This window comes from Vombatus ursinus, unplaced genomic scaffold (genome assembly GCF_900497805.2).
Source record: "Vombatus ursinus unplaced genomic scaffold, bare-nosed wombat genome assembly UNPS02010304.1, whole genome shotgun sequence".
Taxonomy (NCBI): Eukaryota; Metazoa; Chordata; class Mammalia; order Diprotodontia; family Vombatidae; genus Vombatus; species Vombatus ursinus.
The window spans coordinates 1956503-1977696 of record NW_020950082.1 but is presented as its reverse complement, the minus strand read 5'-3'; the positions used below and the strand labels follow the sequence as shown (position 1 = coordinate 1977696).

At 34.8% G+C, this 21194-nt stretch overlaps 1 protein-coding gene across 2 annotated transcripts in view; it reads right to left on the bottom strand.

Annotated features, from left to right (window-relative positions):
* The window catches only part of NALCN (sodium leak channel, non-selective), a 502028-nt gene that overhangs the window by 162921 nt on the left and 317913 nt on the right, over window positions 1-21194 (bottom strand). For both annotated transcript variants that reach the window (XM_027854084.1, XM_027854085.1), the window contains 2 exons: window positions 19252-19389; window positions 6555-6629 (listed from right to left, as the gene is read on the bottom strand). In XM_027854084.1, the coding sequence (XP_027709885.1) occupies window positions 6555-6629; window positions 19252-19389 (213 nt within the window). The remainder of the gene's footprint in view (window positions 1-6554; window positions 6630-19251; window positions 19390-21194) is intronic.

Genomic DNA, 21194 nt, shown 5'->3' with positions numbered 1-21194 from the left:
ATGTCATATTAGTGGCTCCCTTGTCATATCATGCATCTCATTGAATAAAGAACATATGAGGAAGAAATTTCTCAACTATGTGCTGTCCGCAAGGGGAGTCATGACCTAGATATGAAGGCTAAGTGGATCATTTCAGAAAATAGTGGAGAAAGGAAATGTAGCTTATCATAGTTCTTTTCAGGTAAAATAATCATACAGAGCAGCCAAGAACCAGTATTGCAGAAAGGGAGAAATGAAGGATTACAAATTGTGTGTCCAATTGTGGTGTGGTATAAAGTCTTTTTGGTTTGAAATCAGAGGGTTTTAGTTAGAATTGTGGTTCTGCATCTTAGTATTTGTTTGATGTTGGACAGTTCACTTTACCATTCTGGATCTTGGTTTCTTCATTTGTAAAACAAGGGGTTAGACTAGATATCCTTTAATTACTCTTCCAGCTTTAAATCTATGATCTTTTGACTATGTCTTAAATTTGAAATCATAATTGTGGCTTCATGGATGGCTCTTGGACGGAACCCAAGTCAAAAATGGTTTTGGTTCATAGAAAAGACAACATTTGGGCACCAAGAAATGCCCTGTTACGTGTGTGTACGTATGTATGTGTGTGTGTGTGTGTGTGTGTGTGTGTGTACGTGTAAGTTTCCAGACAAACCATTCAACTATGCTGTATCAATTTCTTTATATAGAAATGGTTCTAATAACAGCTAGAATTCTTATTTCATAGGAGAAGCTGGAAATAATAATTACAAAAGTGTTTTGTAAATAAAATAATTCTTGTGTACTACAGAGATTTATGATTTCATTAAGGTACTCCTTCCACCTATGAAGACTGCAGCCCCCTCTATAATCTAGTAAAGTCTATAAGAATTACCATGACTGAAAAAGTCATTAGCCTTTCCAAAATTAGCTAAAGCCACATCCAAGTCTGTTAGTGAAGCTTTTCCAGTTGAGTAAGACCTATCAGAGCTTGTGTTCAACTGGCTTTGCCTTCCAGAATTCAAGGTCACTTCCACAAAACAAGACATCAGAGAACAAAAATACTAGGTATAAACAGAACAAAAAACATTGGTGATAGGAGAATTCTAATTTAAAAATTCATTTCAATAATGGGGCATCTAGGTGGCACAGTGGTTAGGGTACCAGCCCTGGAGTCAGGAGGACCTGATTTTGAATCTCTTTCAAATGCTTACTAGCTGTGTTATCCTGGACAAGTCAACTAACCCTGATTGCCTCCAAAAAATAAATCATTTCAATATTGCAAAGGAGGTAATGGAGAGTAAGGCACTTGGTGGTTTTTGCTAATAACCCATACATTCTTTCTGCAGTAATACTTTAGGGGTAGAATAAAAGTTATACTGTAAAGTAAGTACCCATTGATCATTTTTGTCAGTATGCTTCTTTTTTTTTTAATCCTTAAGTGTGCAAAACTGTCATCTTATCCAGTCAGTCAGCAACATTTACGAAGCTTGCAAAGTGTGCAGAATGTCATATTATATTCTTTGGGAAGTAACCAAAGAAACAGAAGGCAGAGACCCAAGTTCCAAGTTCTTAGAATATTTAGGCATAGTATCATGTGACCTTCTTTGAAGATGTGCATTTTCAGGAGCTAGGTGGTGCGGTGGGTAGAGCACTGGCCCTAGAGTCAGGAGGACCTGAGTTCAAATCCGGCCTCAGACTAAACACTTCACACTTACTAGCTGTGTGACCCTGGGCAAGTCACTTAACCCCAATTGCCTAAAAATGAAACAAACAAACAAACAAAAAAAGATGTGCCTTTTCTCTCTCTGGATTTAAGCATACTGAACAGTCTCTTCTTGCATCTTTCAATGGGCTGTCTCCAAAGCCACAGAACTTTATCTTCCATTTTCTCCTGCATCTTTTCCTCCTTTGTGCTGTTATTTCTTACGCTCTTCAGCTAGTTTCTGCATTCTCATATCCACTTCTCTAACTGTAATTCCTTGAGTGGCATCTTCATGTCATGTTAGGGCATGACTGACGTGGATCTTGGTAACACAGACTCACTTCACCCAACTGAAATTCATCTCTTTCCTCAGTTTAGAAATTATCCTAGGACCTAGACCCTTTCAACATATTGAGAGTTTCTTGTGGCATAGCCTGTATTTGTTACATTGTTCTGTTGCTGCTGCTTCTGTTGATGATTATAATGAGTCTTTGATTCTGCCATCTGACAATTCATAATAATTTATACAAATACATAAGTAGAAGTATGGGACACACTGGAAAAAAAATTAAACTACTTTTTCACTCTTACATATACTGGAAAATATCAGAGAAGTAATTTTTATCATTGGGCTACAAATAGAGAAGAAACTACAAAACATACCATGTGTCTCTAGCCTTGTGAAGCAACTATGATAAAGGCAGCTGTCTGAAATCTTATAGAATATTTTATATGTAATATAAGTGCTAATAGGTTTATTTACTATAAATTCAGTTATCTAGTTTTATAGGAAGTATGAAAATTACATCAGATTAGGCATAGTATCCTGTGACCTTCTTTGCAAAGATTGTGTGGGCACATCCTTTTGCTGGGTAGCTATTGGATGAATACCTCATTCCAAAGTTTTTTTTTCCTTTTGCACACTTTCTTTAGGAAAATTTGTCCCTTTAATCAACAGCTATGGTGTGCATAATGATCAGGGAAGCACAAGTATAAATGAGTGTGCATCAAAAACATATCCAAAAAAGCCAACATTTAACACTATAGTATACTGGAATTTGTTTAGTTTTATTCAGAAGTACTCTCTGGGCTCAGGGGTTAATGGAGAGGAAGACAATATGGAAGATATACAGAACTGAAACATTGCTGACTATATAGAAAACATAGATATTAATTTAAAAGTATATTCATATGTGTGTATGTATATATGTATGTAGGTATTAAAGAGTTAGTATAAAGACAATACTAACTTTTCATATTAATATAAAGCTTTACATAAATATGATTATATTAATATATTAAAACTTTTATAGCTTAAAATTGCACTAAGATTTTTGGAAGACCTTGCATAAATATAACTGTCTTCTATAGCTAAAATCAGCATATTTCCTTTCCTACTCTTCCCAAACTAATTATTTCTGAATGTCAATAACCGTATAGATTGTACACATTTAAGACTTTAATGAAATGTCTTTAGCTTGATAATAAAATAATGTATAATTGAGTACAACTTTACAGAAGATTTCTGAGAGGTCATAAATGAACAAAAAAAGGAACCCTTCAAACTTTCCTGTTTCCAATGTGTTAATGAGTCTTAGCACTCAAATCCTTTAAATAAATCATATAACAAAGGTCAGAATCATTACCAACTAGCAACAAGGCTGGTAAAAGAGAGGACCAGGGACATTTTAAATTATAATAGTGTATAGATCCATACCTCTTTTAAAGATAACTGAGAGGAAATATATGAAAATGATAACTGTAGGAAATATAAATCACTTCCAAACATCTGAGTAGATACATAGTTTCAGCTCAATTATTAAACAAAAAATAATATGAAGTAGCAAGCAGCAAGCCAGCAATCAGTAAACATTATGAAGAAAATTATGCCAAGAACTGGGCTAAGCACTGGAGATACAAAGAAAAAGCCAAAACAATCTCTGGCTTCAAAATTTTTTGTTGCTGTTGCGTTATTTCTTATTGTGCTTTTTTCAATGATCAAATGGTTGTATGTATGTGAAGAAGGTTCTTGACACTATGGGCAAGAGTAATTGGTTATATGCACAGTAGCTCCCCATTCTCTCAAACACAAAGCATCATCGAGAGCTATCCAGAAGTTAACCAATTTATTCATGAGATGTAACAGATGAGTTATTCTCAAAGTAATACAGCACACAGTGCATTACAATTTTATGGTCCAGGAAGCAAGTCTCATTATCATCTAAAGTCTTAAATTCTCTGACTGTTGATCTTTCAATTCTAGGGGGCATATTGATTTACCTTTCATTCAACAAAAATTTTCTGAGCATCTGGTACATGTCAGGTCCCAGGTTGGGTGTTGTGTCTGCTAGTAAATTATATCAAACTGAAATACTGAAGAAAGGCTCAACACTAGAGAAATTCTAAAGTTAGTTTCAATAGATACACTTGAAGCCCAAATTATTGGGTTGATTTATTTTCCTGCTTCCTAAAAAAACCTTAGGCTTACAAATGTGAAAGCATCATTGAGGGCCAATGAATACTGGAACTTGAAATTGTTTTCATTGTATCTACAGCACAAATGCACATTCTAATTACATTTTCCCCCCACTGGTTATTTAAAATCTGTGTAGCTTAACACAGTTCAGAAAATGATAAATAGGAAAATACATAACTTAAAATATATTCTATAATTGGATTTGGAAAGCTTAGCCTGGGTGCTGTTAGACAAGAATAAGTTCCTTTTTGAATATATCTGCATTAAGTTATGGCCAAATTCCAATAGACAAACTGTCAGTACATTTTGGCAAAGTTGTAAAGACTTTATAATATATTTACTTCGGTGATACTGAAGATGTTCTGGACTGTTGCTACTGTGACCAAGTTTTTGGTTGTTGTTGCCAGTATTTGAGAACGGCTGGAGGAAAAAATACTATATTCTTAAAACAATTCTATATCCCTTCAAATTCTGTCCAGCATGCCTCAAGCACAGCAAATGCCTTATTACCATCTTTTGAATAGATAAAGAAGCATTTCTCTTCACGCCAATCATTTTTCTTTTAGTGGATACCAGGACAGGATTATAAGAGCTGGACAGATGACCAAATAAAGGATTAGGATGCCCAGAGACTAGGTTTAAGGTATCTAAAGTGGATGCCCTATTAGAGACCAGAATGCCAGGTAAAGAGATGGTGCATTAGGGTTTGCTCTTGGTCCTCAAATCAACAGGCTAAAGTCTCATTGTGCGTAGAAACTTTTTTTTTTTGGTAATTTAACCTTAGAATGCCTTCTCTATTATACACTTTTGACCCTGGCAGTCATAAATATGTAATGTAGTAGGTTAGGCATTTTAGAGAATTCTATTTCTTGTTATCACCAGGAACAGTTACAGATAATTATATAGGCACTTGTATAAAATTCCAGATATGATATCTTATTAAAAAGAGTTAGAGAAAGGTTATAAACTAATACTTATCACCCAATGCAAGTGAATGGGCAAGACATTGACATTTAGGACTACCATTAGTCAAATCAGATCTCATTTCAAAGTGTAACCCCTGGAAAAAGTTTTTTTTTAATTGGTTTTTCTCTCCCCCCACCCCACTCCAGTTGAAGCTAATCTGAAAAGTAAGAAATCTTTGTTCAGCTTTGCAGATTTTCAAATAACTAAATTAGTAGGAAAGAAGCTTTCTGGAACCACTATCTATGATGATACGTAAGGACAACCTACAATTTTCATACATACACATATATGCACCCGTTCCATTGCTTAATTAAGAATAACCTAAAACACTTTTTGAAAACATAATTTCTTTTGGTAATTAGAACCATATGACATTTACTACCCTGAAGTATAACGAAGTATAAGGCAATATTCAAAATTTAATTTGGTCCAGTAGTCTATAAACTTGAAGATGAATATTAATTAATTAAAAAAGAAGGTAAATTTTGAAAGTGATCAAGAGTACTGAAAATAAAATATGAATCAAAAATTTAAATTATTTATGGCTACATTTTGTATATTAGAAGTGAAAGCTAGTCACTGAATATCCCAAAACATATTAGAGGTTTTCACATTAATCAAAATCGGTTATGTCTAGGGAATGTTATTCTTTACAACAATTTTTTTCCCAAGTGCTGTCAGATAGGTTGAGCAGGACTGATCATCCAAAAGAGTTTTCTCAGATTTATGAGTAAGAGTTTTTAAAGGATAAAGCTAGTATAATAGACTTAGTATAAAATTGGGGCTGATTTGCCTACTCTCCAATGTCTTCTGTATAATGAAACATTGTAAATGAGTCAGTACCCCATTCCTTCTATTATCAAAAATAATTTTTCTAATTTTTAACAACTTTCTAATTTATCTTAGCTAACAATTCAAAGTAAAGATCTTAAGAATACGTTCATGTTCGCCAGTGTGATAGAAGACCTTCACAGAGTCCAAACAAAAGAATTACCTATTAATAGTAGCGTGCTCCAAATATTCTTCATCACAGATATAAGCATACTAATGGTACCAAATGTGCTTATTGATATACACACAGCAAAAGAAGTCTAACCACCCACAATGGAAACACAAAGGAGATAAAAAATATATATTCTTTAGATGATATGGATACAACCTCATCTTTTACTTTCCTTCATTTCTCTTTTGGACTGGCATTGCAAGTGGATAATTAGCTGGTGCCATAACTCAGTAGGTGATTGGGTTGGATCTCTTTGGAGAGGTTGGACAGCACTTTCAGTTTCCAACATTATTCAGGACTTCAAAAATCCAGCTTTTTTAAGACTCAAATTCTCTCAGTGATGATATACAGCTATGAATCATGAAACATTTATTTTCTTGAAAATGGAAATATTAATAGAAATAACCAGATAGCCCAGAAATATTGCTTACTTGTTTAAGTTTCTTTAGATCTTCATCAAGCTCGAGGTTGTCCAAAATAACAGCAACAAACAAACTCAGGAGAATCTACAAAATGATAAGGCAAAAGTTTAAAAAAAAACATAGCACAATGCCCAGAAATTTTTCTAACTATGTATATATTTGACTTTCAAATACAAGATATAAAGGAAGCATAAAAAGGTAAACAGAAAGAGAAATCATAAGGGATTTGGTAAGGTTAAAGTGTTTATATTCTTATGAGGGAAAATTATATTTATAACTCCTAAAAACTTTTTAATTAGTAGGGCAGATAGAAGGAATACACATAGACAGAAAGCAGAGGTGTGAGTGAATGTTATGCTATGATAATCAAAAAAAAATTAAATTAAGCATTGAGAAAGAAGAATATACTTGAAGAAGGGGAAAAGGAAAGGGAGAATGAGATAAGTTATCTGTCATAAAAGAAGCCTGAAAGAGATTTTACAGTGGAGGGGAAAATGGAGGAAGTGGGGAGGGTTGCACAAAAACCTTACTTTTCTTGTAATTGGCGCAAAGAGGGAATTGGATACACACTCAGTTGGGTATAGAAAACTATCTTACCATACAGGAAAGCAGGAAAGGAAGGAGATAAGAGAAGGGGGGGATTGATAGAAGAGAGGGAAGTTTGGAGGAGATAAAATTAAAAGTCAGAAGCAAAACACTTTAGAGAATGAACAGAGTAAAATGAGAGAGAGAGCAGGATAAACAGGGAAAGTAGAATCGAGGGAAATACATAGTTGGTAATCATTGCTGTGAAAAAAAATTACAGTGAGTTTCTCTGATAAAGACTTCATTTCTCAAACATATAGAAAATGGAGTCAAATTTATAGAAATAAGAGCCATTCCTCAATTGATAAATGGTCAAAGGATATAAACAGGCAACTTTCAGACAAGGTAATCAAAGCTATCTATAGTCATATAAAATACTCTAAATCACTATTGACGAGAGAAGGCAAATTAAAACAACTCTGAGGTACCACCTCATATCTGTCAGATTGGCTAATATGACAGAAAAGGAAAATGACAAATTTTGGAGGGAGATATGAAAAATAAAACACTAATATACTATTGGTGACATTAAATACAGATTCAGCCTCTCTGGAGAGCAATTTGGAACTATGTCCAAAGGGCTATAAAACCATGCATACCCTTAGACCAAGCAATACCACTAGTAGGTCTGTATTCCAAAGAGATAAAAAAGAAACAAAAAGGAAAAGGACCCATGTGTCTAAAAATATTTATAGCAGGTCTTTTAGTGGTGGCAAAAAATTGGAAATTGAGGGGATATCCAGCAATTGGTGAATGGCTGAACAAGCTGTTGTATATGATTGTGATGGAATACTATTGTGCTTTTAGAAATGATGAGCAGGATGTTTGCTGAAAAAACATGGAAAGACTTACATGAACTGATATGAAGTGAAATGAGTAGAACCAGGAGAACATTGTACATAGTAGTATCATTATTGTGTGATGATTTACTATCAATAACTTAGCTATTCTCAGCAATACAACAATTCAAGACAATTGAGTAGAACTAATGGTAAAAGGTGCTGTCCATCTCCGGAGAAAGAACTGGTAGAAGCTGAATACCTTTTCTTTACTTTCTTTATTTTTCTTGTGTTTTTTTTTAACTGTGTTTTCTTTCACATCATGACTTACATGGAATCGTGTTTTGCATGACTATACATGTATAACCTACGTCAAATTGCTTGCCTTCTCAATGGGGAGGGGGACAGGGAGAGAATTTGAAAATCCAAATTTGAAAAAAAGAATGTTAAAATTGTTTTTACATGTATTTGGGAAAAATAAAATATTAAATAAGATTTTAAAAAAGAAAAAAAATAGCACAGAAAGCCTCTTCAAATGAGTGGATAAGGAATGGACAAAAACTCCTGTGCAGAAATATAATGCTCCTATTGGTGGGGCTCTTGTGAGTTTGGAGGGGGTAACCTAGAACAGGGAGAGAAGAGATATGATGCCATCCAATAGAGTTCTATTTTCACTATTCTTTCTAATTAGCTGCTAAGCTATGTTGTTTCTCTGCTCCTCCTGAAGGATTGCAAATGCTGTCAGGGCCCTCTAAATTCATTAACCTCTAAATTTAGCATCTTGAGGCAAATGCTCTGGGGCTCCACCCTAGTTATGGTTATGCCAAAACTTAAATTTATTTTCATTTCATCTTAATAATGTTTCTACTGTACTACTTGCCTTTGCTAATGCATAGAGAGTGGATAATAGAACCAGTAGTTCAGAAATAATTGGATGCCCTTAATGTAAATCACATATTTTTTGAAGAAAAAAGTAATAATGCATATGAACAATCTAAGCTAATTAGAAAATGACCTATAAATACTTAATTGTTATATATTGTTATTCAAGATGCTCTTTCAAGAACACCACATGTACTATGCCCAAAATAGTTCTTTAGTTACTAAATACAGCTGAAGGATGCGTACCAAGAAGTATATTAATGTAGTGGAGAACTTTTAAAAGTTTTATGCCACACCAATTTTTGAGAAGTTCACAGTGAATCATCACTAAGATTAAACACTTTATCCATTATGATTTACCAGCTCTAAATTATTCGGTCACTCTGCCCTCTTTAGTGCTTATAATAGTTTTTTATTTCTGAATCTATATTATTACTGCATGGTACACTGTATTAGCCACTGCTACTTTAGAAATCGATGTTCCTTCTCAATGGGAAAATTCTTAATAATAATTTAAAACACTGCATGCATTTCTTAGTTCTTTCCCAAACCCCCTAATGTTTTCTTCTCCCCCTCCATGCTTTTGCAGAAACTGTTGGAAATTTTGAGAATCTTAGCCTAGCAATGTATTTCAAACTGAAGGGGAGGGTTCAGATCATATGGCTCTGTTCTATGTTAGGGAACATCTTCCTTTCAGGTATCAACAAAAACTGGAAGTAATAAGATGATAACACAACAGCACTTCTTAAACTGTGGGTCACTACCCCATATGGGGTCGGGAAAAATTTAGCAACAGTAAAAGGTTTCTGAACCCACAACAACCAGAAATAATTAAAAATCAAATGTGTAAGGAATCTGAGGTGTTTCTAGCAGGGCTTGCCTGTGTTGCATTCTGCAACTTCACTGTATCCTTGGTTCTGAACACAAAGCATGCACCCTTTGTGCTACATATGCCCTCAGGCCATACAACCCCAACAAACACTGCCAAAATCGAAAAGGGGTCATGAGTGGAAAAAGTTTAGGAAGCCCTGATATACAACATAATATGAAAAATGGGTTAGATGATCTTATCCATTTCAGCTCAAAATTCTATGATCCCATGAGAAAGATTTATAGTTAATAATTTATAGTTAATAATGTATAATTTTACTGTAAATTTGATGATTTACTATAAAATGTGTTTAATTTATAGTTAATAATAATGTGTTCTAAACTCATTTGGGGGCAGTTAGGTGGTACAGTGGATAAAGTACTAGGCCTGGAGACAGGAAGAGTCATCTTTTGGACTTCCAATCTGACCTCAGATACTTATGAGCTGTGTGACCCTGGGCAAGTCACTTAACCCTATTTGTCTCAGTTTATCATCAACCAATTAATCTGGAGAAGGAAATGGCACACCACTCCAGTTTCTTTGCCAAAAAAAACCCCATAAATGGGGTCATGAAGAATGGGACGTGACCGAGAAACAACAAATCCATTTTACTTGGTTGCCATAGCTGCACTTCTAATGAGGTTTTTCCACGCTATCCCTGTCCCATTATGAACCTTCAGTCTTTTATTACCCTAATATCCGCATAAGGTAGTAAGTGAGAGGCAAGAAAGCATGTCATGGAGAAAAAGCACTAGTCTTGGACATAGGAAGGCCTGAGACTGAATTCGTCCTCTCACAACCATGACAAAATCACATAACCTGAAAGATACCAAGTTTTCTCATCTGTAAAATGTGGATAAAAATAACTATGCTGTCCACACACACACGCACACACACACACACACACACAATTCCTTAGTGATACGTGATTAGAAATAATATGGGGAAGAGTAAGAGGTAACCATTAGACACTGGAAAGGCCTTGTGCCCCATTGGTATACAGGAAACATCAAGAAATTAAGAGGTCCCCAGGATACAGGGGTGGACTTCCTACAGACTATTTATAAGAGGACAAGGACGAAGATTCAAGGCCATTGATGGCGTGAGATCTGCATTGTTGGAAGGAATACTTCAATCAATGAGCTCGCAGAGCCACCCAAAGTGAAGTACCGAACCCACAGTTTTGTTATGAAGGTCAAATAAGATAATACACATAAAGTACTTTGTGAATTTTAATGCATTACATAAATGTCATGGCTTCCTGTTTTGTTTTTGTATAGTGATGTTTTGTTCTGTCAAAATCTGTAATTTAATTGGTGGTAAGGAAACCCTCTCTTATCCATTCAAAATGGCAATTGTTGTGTAAAGTTATAGTCTTAGATTTATGCTTGGGGCACCAAGAGGTTAAATTGCTTGCCCAGGCCACAAGCCCACAATACCACAGGAAGATCACAGATTTAGAGATTTAAAAGATCTTAGAGGTCATTTAATCTGACCATTTCATTTTACTGTTAGGGAAACCAAGTCCCAGAGAGAAGAAAGGATTTGAGTCGGGCCATACAGCTAATAAGTGTCGGAAATGGAACTTCAGCCCATGCCTTCCTGACCCTTAGATCATCTCTGTTCATTGTGTCATTTTATACCCAAAGGGCAGTTATTATGATCATTTTTTTTTCCTTATTTGTTTCAGGTACAACAACAAACCCAACTGAAAACTAGACTTGCTTGTTACTTCTTACTTCCTCAAAGTGAATTCATTGCTAACAGTTTAATTGGACAGAAACAGCATGAAGAACACTCACAAGGACCCTGAGATTAGGATCAGAATAGGTCCTAGCTTTGATATTTCCTCATTATGTAACCAGGGGAAAATTTCATTTCATTTCTCTGAACTTCTTGGGTTAAACAAAGATAAATCTTCTTTCACGGGGCTTCCTTGAGAGGAAAGTGCTTTGCAGACCTTAAAGTCCCATATACTTGTAAGTTATTATCAGTAAGCCTCAAGGGGCAATGGAAAAAGGGTGGTACTGGGAATCAAAACACATAGATTCAAATCCTATCTCTGGCACATATAACCTCTGTGACCTCTGAGCAAGTCACTTAAATCTCTCTGAGCCTGAGTTTCTTCATCTTTAAAAAGTGGGAGTTGGAACAGATCAATGGTTTTTAGCCTTTTATTTATTTTTTTTTGTTTCAGGTCTCTTCCAGTTCTAAAATCCACCCTCCTAGACACTAGATTCTGTTGTGACCTCCCTCCCTTCCCTCTCTCCCTTCCCTTTCACTCAACAGGCATTTCTATCTGCATAGAGTGTCACTCTAGGCTCAGTCCAACTCCCTGCTCAAGTAGCTGAAAGTTGTCATTTATTTCTACGTTTTGCTTCATTGCCTTTGAAGGGCCTTTCTCAATGCTTAGCCCTCCTCTGGGTTGTTTACTTAGTAGCATGACCTACTTTACATTCTAACTCACCATACAGTCATGCCCTCTCCCTCTCTCAATTTTCATTTTCCATTTTCTTTTGTTTTTAAATAGCTTGCATCTACTCTGTGCTTCCACTCGTGCTCATCTCTCCATATAACCTAAAGATGGCCCTTTAGCTGAAATGTCACCTTTAAGCTTATTTCCTTCCTCAAGTGTGAACTTTATTAATAAGTGCTAGTTTTGTTTAATTTGAAGCTTACGCCTGAAACTCTGCAGGAGTCTGGCCAGCAGACTATAATAGGTTTTGTTTTGTTTTGCCATTTACAATCATGTCCCACCCTATGCTCTCTTGCAGCCTGTGGCTGGAAACAATTTCCATTTTTCAAAAATAGGTTGATAAAAAGTGGAATTTAATCATAATATAAATGAGAATATTTTTAATGAGAATACACTGTCAAACAACTTTTGAAAAAATCAAGTTATTTGATTTATACTATGCTGCATTTTGGCCAATAAATACAGATTTTTAGTATATGGATACTATGTAAGCTGTGTTAGGACATTGTTCCCTTGATATATGTACTTAAAAGGCAATAAGACTTTTTAATGCCTGCTAAATTGTTCATCTTTAAGTATTCGCATATCAAACTTTTTCTTTGAAATTACTATAAGGGAAACCGTACACAAACCGAGTGTTTCCTTCATGTGGTAAAAGTCATATGCATTCCTTATTCACCTGTCATAGAATTGGGTTGAGAAGGAGGGCATGTTTATCAGACTCAGTTAAAGGACAATGTGAAAAGATAGAAACAGAGAGCAAATAAACCATCTGATAAAAGGGTGGCTCCAAAGGGCTATTAAATAATGCTTATAGAATATGCATTCACTGTGCATCCCGAGTTTAATTTTTATTCTCGGCTGACAAATTAGTGCCCTCCAGGGGACAATGAGATGGCATGCTGCTTTTTGTTCTAGTACAAGCTGTAAGAAAACATGTTTTGCCATTTGGCACACGCCTGGCCCTGTAAAAACTGAATCAGGAGCACACACAGTCAGATGGAACCACTGGCCAGAGTGAATCACAATTGTAACCAGCTGTTGCTTAAACATGATTATTTATGGTTATTAAAATAGTTCATAGGAAGGAAATAAGTGCCTACTGAAGGGTTTAAATTTAATACATGTTAAAACTCAAAGACACCATCATGAAATAGGGATTAAGATGACTAAAATATAGCCCAAGATTATATACTACAAGCTGTTACACATTCAAGTGAGTTCCTTTGGAAAAACAATCTTATAAATGGGATATTATAAATCATTACCAGCTCACTTTACTGCCATCAGTTTCCTTTGTATCAAGATTACTTCTCAACTACTGAAGAACTCGTCATTAGTTGGGCATCCAGAATTTTATTTCTCTATCACACTACTTAGAAGACACAAGCATGACATATTAATAATTATAAACATTATAAATAATTTAAATACTTATTATAAATAAAATAATTTAAAAATAACTAAAAATTAATAAAGTATTTATTGATAAACTTCACATTAGCAAAAAGATAGGGACCTGGCCCTGGATTAGGGAACAACACATGGGCTCATGCTCTGACTTTGACATATGCTGCTTATGTAACCCTGGGATCTCTCAGTCCCTGAACCAACTCTCTAGAATAAGATATAGAGCAGATCTGCATTGATGGAAGGAATTTCCCTGTAGCAACAAAATCATAGGTCCAATTCTTCTTCCTCGTTTCTGTCCCAAATACCAACTATAAGACATTACAGGATTGACAAACTAAAATACAACAGAATCTTGTATTCAAGCAGTTGTGTGACTTAAATGTGATCTGACATAGAATATAATTTACAAAACCCTGCTGGTTCCCTTTGTGTGGCTTCATCAAAAACGCTCTTGAAACATGTAGAATTTTGTTGAGATGAATAAACGAATGAAAAAGCATTTATGAAGCATTGTGCATTAAAAACTTTTGATGCAAACTGAAAAAGGCCATAGAAAAAGTCCTGCTCTCCAACTCATATCCCAAAGATGGGAGACAACACGTTGAAGAAAATTAAACTGTATGGCACTTTGAAAAGCCTGGTAGTCCTCCATCTCATTTAAGGAAGAGAGTTGTTGAATCTCACATCATTCAAGCCATGTCAGAAGCTAAGTAGTCTGGGTAAAAGGTGTATTCTCTCAGGAGTGGTGGGCCTTCCCAGTCTATAGCTCTCCTGGATGGGATCTAGGTCAGAAAGTAGTTATGCTGTTTAGCAATTACTGGCATTTTTTCAATAGCCCTTTTTTTTGGTATTAACATCCAAGATTTTTTTCCCTATGTTTGGTGTCTTCTTTTCTTTCTCAAGTCTTGGGAATTGATTCTTCAATATTCTAAAGATTTTGTTGCCTTTCATGTATCATCCAGAAGCTCTTCTCATTTTATCTGTCTAGGTACCATTTCTACTTTCTCATGTAGCACAAAAGTAACTGTGATGGTAGAGCCCAAAGGTGGCATTTCAAATGGCATTAATAGGAAAAAAAAGGTGGTTTTTTTTTTAATGAAGAAATCCTGACAAATCTTATCCATTTTTTTTATCTGTTGGTCTTTCAATTTTCATCCTTAAATATTCTGTGAATGATCTGGCTTCTTTAGGATCTTTTGCTTTTTATAAACTTATTTTTCACTTTGACTACTTCTTGCTATTTTATAAGGTGATACTGCCTGTGATCTTCTACTATAAGATTTTTCAAATAAATTTATATTCTAAATTGGTGTTTCTTGTGGCTGTTCTATTTTTCTGTTTATCATTTGGTCAATAAGTATTTATTAAGTATCTACTATGTGCCAGGCACTGTGCTAAGAGGGATAAAAAGAAAGTGGGGATAAAAAGAAAGGGAAAAAAAAGTCCCTCTTTTTAAGGAGCTTATAGTCTAAATAGATCAAGGTTTTGCTGACTAATGTGGTTTTTAGGGGTTTCTATTTTCCTCTGTGGCAATTTTTTTCTTCAGTTTAAATTCATTAGGAAACAGTAATATTCTGTGTCAATGTTTATTCTTTTATACATTTCCCAATTTTTAATGTCATTAGATTGTTTAAAAAATGTCAGATTTCAATTGCCTCAGTTAGACAACATAGCTTCTCATTTTTTCTTCAAATTTAACCTAATTTTATTCATTTTTATCTTGGCTGTAGCAAGCTGGTGAACTCTGTGTACATACAAAATTGATGCAGAAATGTCTCTCATACTGGTAAAGAGTTATTTTCTGTTTTTTAAACTACAATTAATTTCACTCTATGTGATGTTATTTTCAGCTCACCATTTCTATTACCCCTCTTTTCTTGAATAAGCTGTTTATGTTTATAGTCTTCAAAATTTGGTTTTTCTCATTTATTACTCCTGAATTATATTTTCCAATATGTATCTCCACCATCCTCTCTTATGAACACTCTAACATTAAAATTTTCAGGTACGGTTGAGGAATATAGAATGCACAGTAAATACCATTCTTTACTAGCAAGGTGATTCTCCTCATAAGGAGGTTTCTATGCTAATTGGAATTATAGATTTCTTCTCCTACCCACACAAACACAAAAATTCCTGTATTATTCTTCATACTTTATGTGTCTAAATGATTTTTATCATTATTTATTAGAGGTGGCTGGTGAAGCACTGGATATAGCACTAGGCCTGAAGTCAGGAAGACTTGAGTTCAAATTAGGCCTCTGATACTATTTGTGTGATCCTGGGCAAGTCACTTAACCTGTTTGCCTCAGTTTCCTCATCTGTGAAATGGGAATAATAACAGCACCTACCTCCCAGGATTACTGTGAGAAACAAATAAGATATTATTTGTTAAGTATTTAGCACAATGACATGTAGTAGGTACTATATAAATGATTATTCTCTTCCTGTTCCTCCTCTTTGAAAATTGTATTATTTAGTCAAATTCTAGAAAATATTCTCTTAGTAATCTGATAGGTATAGAGCCAAATCAACCTAGCAACTTGGGTAGGATCATGGGTTTTGCCATATTGGTATGACCTTATCATCAACATTGACTATTCAATTATTAGTTTTCCTTTCACATCTATAAAAAATTTTCCCCATTGTATATACAGTGAAGAAACATGAAGAAAATAATTGAGAACTATGTCTTGATTAAGAAAAATCTGTGTTAATCTCCTGTCTCACATACTTACTAGTTGTCTGAAAATGGGCAATTCATAAACTCAGTTTCCTTAGCTTAGCAAAATGGGAAAGTTGAACTTGATGAACTCTAAATTCCCTTCCAACTCTAAATCTGTGATCCTGTGTGGCTTGGTAGGTAAATGAATTCTGAAATCATTAATACATTGTTATTTTCTTAAATGGAATTTTTCATCCTTTCTCTTCTTCCTAGGTTTTGTTAAGTGCGGAAAAGTTTTTGAATTTTATGAATTTATTTTGAATTTTTTTAACTTTAGTAAAGCTATTATCTTTTACTTTTTTTTTTTTTAGTAATTCTGTATTTCAAAGGTTCTTAACATCTTTTTTTTCATCATGGACCCTTTTGGCAAGTTGATAAAGCCTATGGACCACTTCTCAGACAAAAAAAAAAGTTTTAAATGCATAAGATAAATTACAAAGGATCAAAAAGGAAAAAAAATTTATGGAAAAGCAGTGATCAACATATTTTAAAAAATAAGCTCACCACCCCAGATTAAGAATTTTTGACCTTGTCCAACAATGCCAAGGTAAAATTACCTCAATTCTATAAATTTACAAATCAGTGGCAGAGCAGAAAATCAAGCACTGACATCCTGACGCCAAGTCCAGAGGCCGTTGTACCAAGATATGGCCTAAGCTGCTTTCACTATGTCATAATTTTGTCTAGGATCAGTCCTGTTCTGTAGCTTTGTTTGTCACACTTTTCCTAGTACTTCTCACTAGCCTCTTGTAGTTTCCAACCTATAATATTCTATATAAAGAGCATGTTCTCAAGAATAATGATAAAACATATCCTGGTAGAAATAAACAGAATCAATTATTAAACCTAATAACAACCAATCAACTTTTATTTGCATAGCATTTTAAGACAATGATAATAAAGGAGACAAGAGGAGGTACAAATTAAAAAAGTAAAATAGGACAAAAATGAAGAAATATGGATAGGGAGGCTAGTATGCCAGGAGTTACACGATAAAAAGTCAATCATAAGTATCTTGGGTAAGGAATAAAAATGATATGAGTAATAAGTCATAATAATAATTATGTCCTAGTAATAGGTTATAAGTATAATTATTTGATAACACACATAGTGCAGTGATTTGTAAATGAAAATGAAAGAAAGAATGACTTTTGATTAACAGAATAAATTCATGAAATCTTAGAGCTAGAAGAGACATTCAAGATTGTCTATCCTAGGGGGTCTATGGAGAGATATTTAGGATCAGATGCAAAAAAATTACATATTTATTTCAATATAAGTAATTACTTGTATAATTCTGTGTATTTTATTGTAGGCTTTTAAAAAGAATATTCTTTAAAAAAGTGTCCGTAGGATATGTGATAAATGAAAAACCCCAAATGACAGTTTCTGGGTAATTAATAATCAATTAATTAATTAGGCTAGCTGGCAATCAATAAATTGATAGTGTTTTCTCTTGGTAACCAAAGATAAGCCCATGGAGAATGTGAAAGCCTTAAATACTTTTTGAAATAGAATGCCTCTGACAAGTGAAAATCAACTCTGATTGGTAAACATTTAATAACTTCTTCAGCTCTGCCTGATGAAAAGGTGGCTTGATCATGAGACTCAAATGCCTCAAGCAATCTGGATAGGGGAATCATCTCCATCCAGGCCACTCTGGTTGGTTTTCTTTTTCACGGGCTGTCTTACCCTAAATTCTAATGGTGGGGTACAAGGACTGGGACTCTTTTCCCTGGGGTAATAACTCATCTAGCAAGCTACTGGAGTCACTAACCATCGATTATATTTGCCAAAGTTATGGAAAGGATAGCCATTTTAAAATAGGATATTTTGATTTCTTTTGTACTTCACTACTTGCAATGTTCATCTCACGTACCACAATGCTTCCTATACATACTTCCCTCACCACTGTGTCTCAGGTAAATTATTCTGGTTTTATATATAGTTGCTACTCAATTGACATTTTCTAATTTGATCAGTGAGTTAGGTAGAAATCTTAGTCATAATAACTGATGTTAATATAGTATTTTATATACAGTAATTACTGCAAGAATTATTCCCACTTTATAGATGGGGAAATCAAGGCAAAGGGAGGCTAAGTAATTTGTCCATGATCACACAGCTGCTAAGTGTCAGAGGCAGGGTTCAAACCCAGGCTCTTACTGACTCTAAATCTTGGGTGCAACACCTCCCATGTTACTGGAAGCAAGTCAGGCTTAGAGTTTGCACTTCTCCTCTGTCTCAGGAATAGGAGTAAAAGAGTGGTACTAGTTGCTGGTGTTCAGGGCTATTTCTTGAAGATGTGGAGGTCCCATTCACTGAGACAAGCAATTATATTGTTAGAAAGGGCAATGAAATATTATTGTTTGGTATACCCCAGTTGGTGGTTCCTAATTTTATTTCCCCCTCGCATGGAAAGGCATCGGGGACAGATTTCTGTTTTTCTGAAAGGACTGAATTTCTCATGGATTTTACTATGTCATTTTGTCAAGCTATTCCATGATCTACAATCATGCACTTTTCTCCCATGTGCTTCTTTCAGGAGAACACAGCATGAAAACATTGTGCTGATTTTTAATTAACAAATAGCACCCTGAGGTCTTAGGCTTCTGTCTCTGGTTTAATTACAGCTGTGAAGAGAATATAATGAAACTGAGGAGAGTGTCTCTACATGATAAACAAGGCTTGGTTCCATTGTTACATAATCTGAACTGTGAAAACTTACAATGGTTAAAAGCTCCAGATGAGCAGAGGGCTTTGGTTCTTACTGCAAGGAGTCATACCTGAAAGAGGGCAACCACTTCCTTTAGAAACTTGAAAGCTAATTCATGATATGTGGGAGATCCAAAAATTAGTCCTCTGACTCTCATGCAGACTTTTACAATAGATTAAACATGATTCTCATTATCAAATCCAAGCTAAATGTAAAAATAATGGTGATAAAAAATTTAAGTGTTCCATGCACAACTCACCAGAGTAGCAAATAGATGATAAAGAATGAAGTAGATGGCAACCACAGGTGCCCACATATGGCCGACAGCATTGAGGGTCTGGTCCATGACATCTACCCATCCTTCCTGGGTAAGTATCTGAAACATTGACATAAATGCCTAAAAGAGAAAAATGAAAGGTATTAAGACACAAATTTGGTTCTAAAATTGGTCTTTTCAGACCCAATTTCAAAATGTAGGTAGTGAGGGTAAGAAGAGTCAGCACATGGGTTGCTATGACCTGGGCCTGTTCATTGCTAAGAAGTTTCAAGGAACAAACTTGTAAGAATCATAATTAAAGAACTAAACATGTGATATTGAAAGGTGAGAATTAGAAAGACATTCATACAGTCATCCAATAAATATTTACTCAGTTCAAGGCTTTGCTAAGGGGAGCCATAAACAAAAATGCAATATGGGCATTGCCTCATGGAGCTTAGAGTCTAGTTGAGCAGATAAGTAATGAATACAAATAATTATGAAACAAGATGGAAGTTTAAAAAATAATTTTATTTATATGTTTTGTTTAATGTCACCTATATTTCCCAAAGTATTCTTCCCACTTTTAGGGAACAATCCCTTAAAATGAAGAAAAAGGAAGGAAAAAAAAGAAAAACAGCTTAGCAAAACTAATCAACATATAAAAAGCCATCTACTATGTACAGGGAGAATCAAGGTAAAATTTGCATGTACAAGGAACCTAAAACCATTAACACATGCTATCAAGTACTCACTAAGTGCCAAGCTCAGGAAAAGGAAAGAATGATTTTTGATAACTGTAAACTGGTATAAATATTTTTTTCACCAATGCATACATGTGCTACCTTTTTAGTGTTTATCAACAAGGAGCTATGTTAATTTAAAGAAAGGCAAGACTTTTCTGGTGAAGAAAGAGGGAAGGCTTCATGGAAGAGGTGGCATTTGATCTGAGTTTGATGGATTAGTAGAAATTGGGCAGGTGATGTTATGAGAGAGGGTATTCTTGGTGGAGGAAACAATATGAGTAGAGGTATGGTGGTGAGAAACCATGGGGTGTGTTTTGGGAACAGAAAGTCTTTTTTGGTTGGTTTGAAACAGACTAGTGAGAAATAAGTCTAGATTATTATATAAGTTTTTGTAATTGAAAATTTATCCCTTTATATTAAATCTTCTCATGCTGTGCTGTGTGTATGGCAATGTTTTTTTTGGTTGCTGTTGTTATTTTGTATTTAAGTTTAAAACAAACATATATAATAAAAAAAAAGTTTAGAGAGGTAGACTGGGACTTCCCTTGGAGGTCTGCTGGTAAACATTTAACAACCAGCTCTCAAAGAACTCATTTTAAAGTTTAAATTTCGCTACTAACATTTTTTTTACCATAATCTTAGGCCTAGATAACACAATAATAAAATAAATTAAGCATTGACTTATAGCTAGCTATCAAGGTGCTAATACTCACTTTGAAAACTTAATAGTCAGTAGAACTGCTAAAAACTCACTCCAGCATACCTTTAGTTGGGACCGAATTTTGGGGGACATTGAATGCCAAGTTGGAGGTAATAAATAATCATTAAAGGTTTTTGATCAAGGAGATCAGCCAAGAAGCACTTATTAAGCACTTACTATGTACAAGAAGATACTGTGTTAAGCACTGGGAATACAAGGAGAAGCAGAAAGACAGTCCTTGCCCTCAAGGAGGTTACATTCTACTAAAATTTATTTATTTAGTTATTTAAGGATTTCCAATTATTGGAGCTTTGATTCTAAGGGGGAGGAGGGGGGATGAGGAGACAACACATGAGAAGGAAGTAAAAAGGTGTGTGTGTGTGTGTGTGTGTGTGTGTGTGTGTGTGTATAGACAAGGTCCTGTGGAGATTCAGCAGTGCGGCCTGGAAAGGGAAGATAACATCTTTAGTGTGGGTCTTCTCCTTAAATTAGAGGTTCTG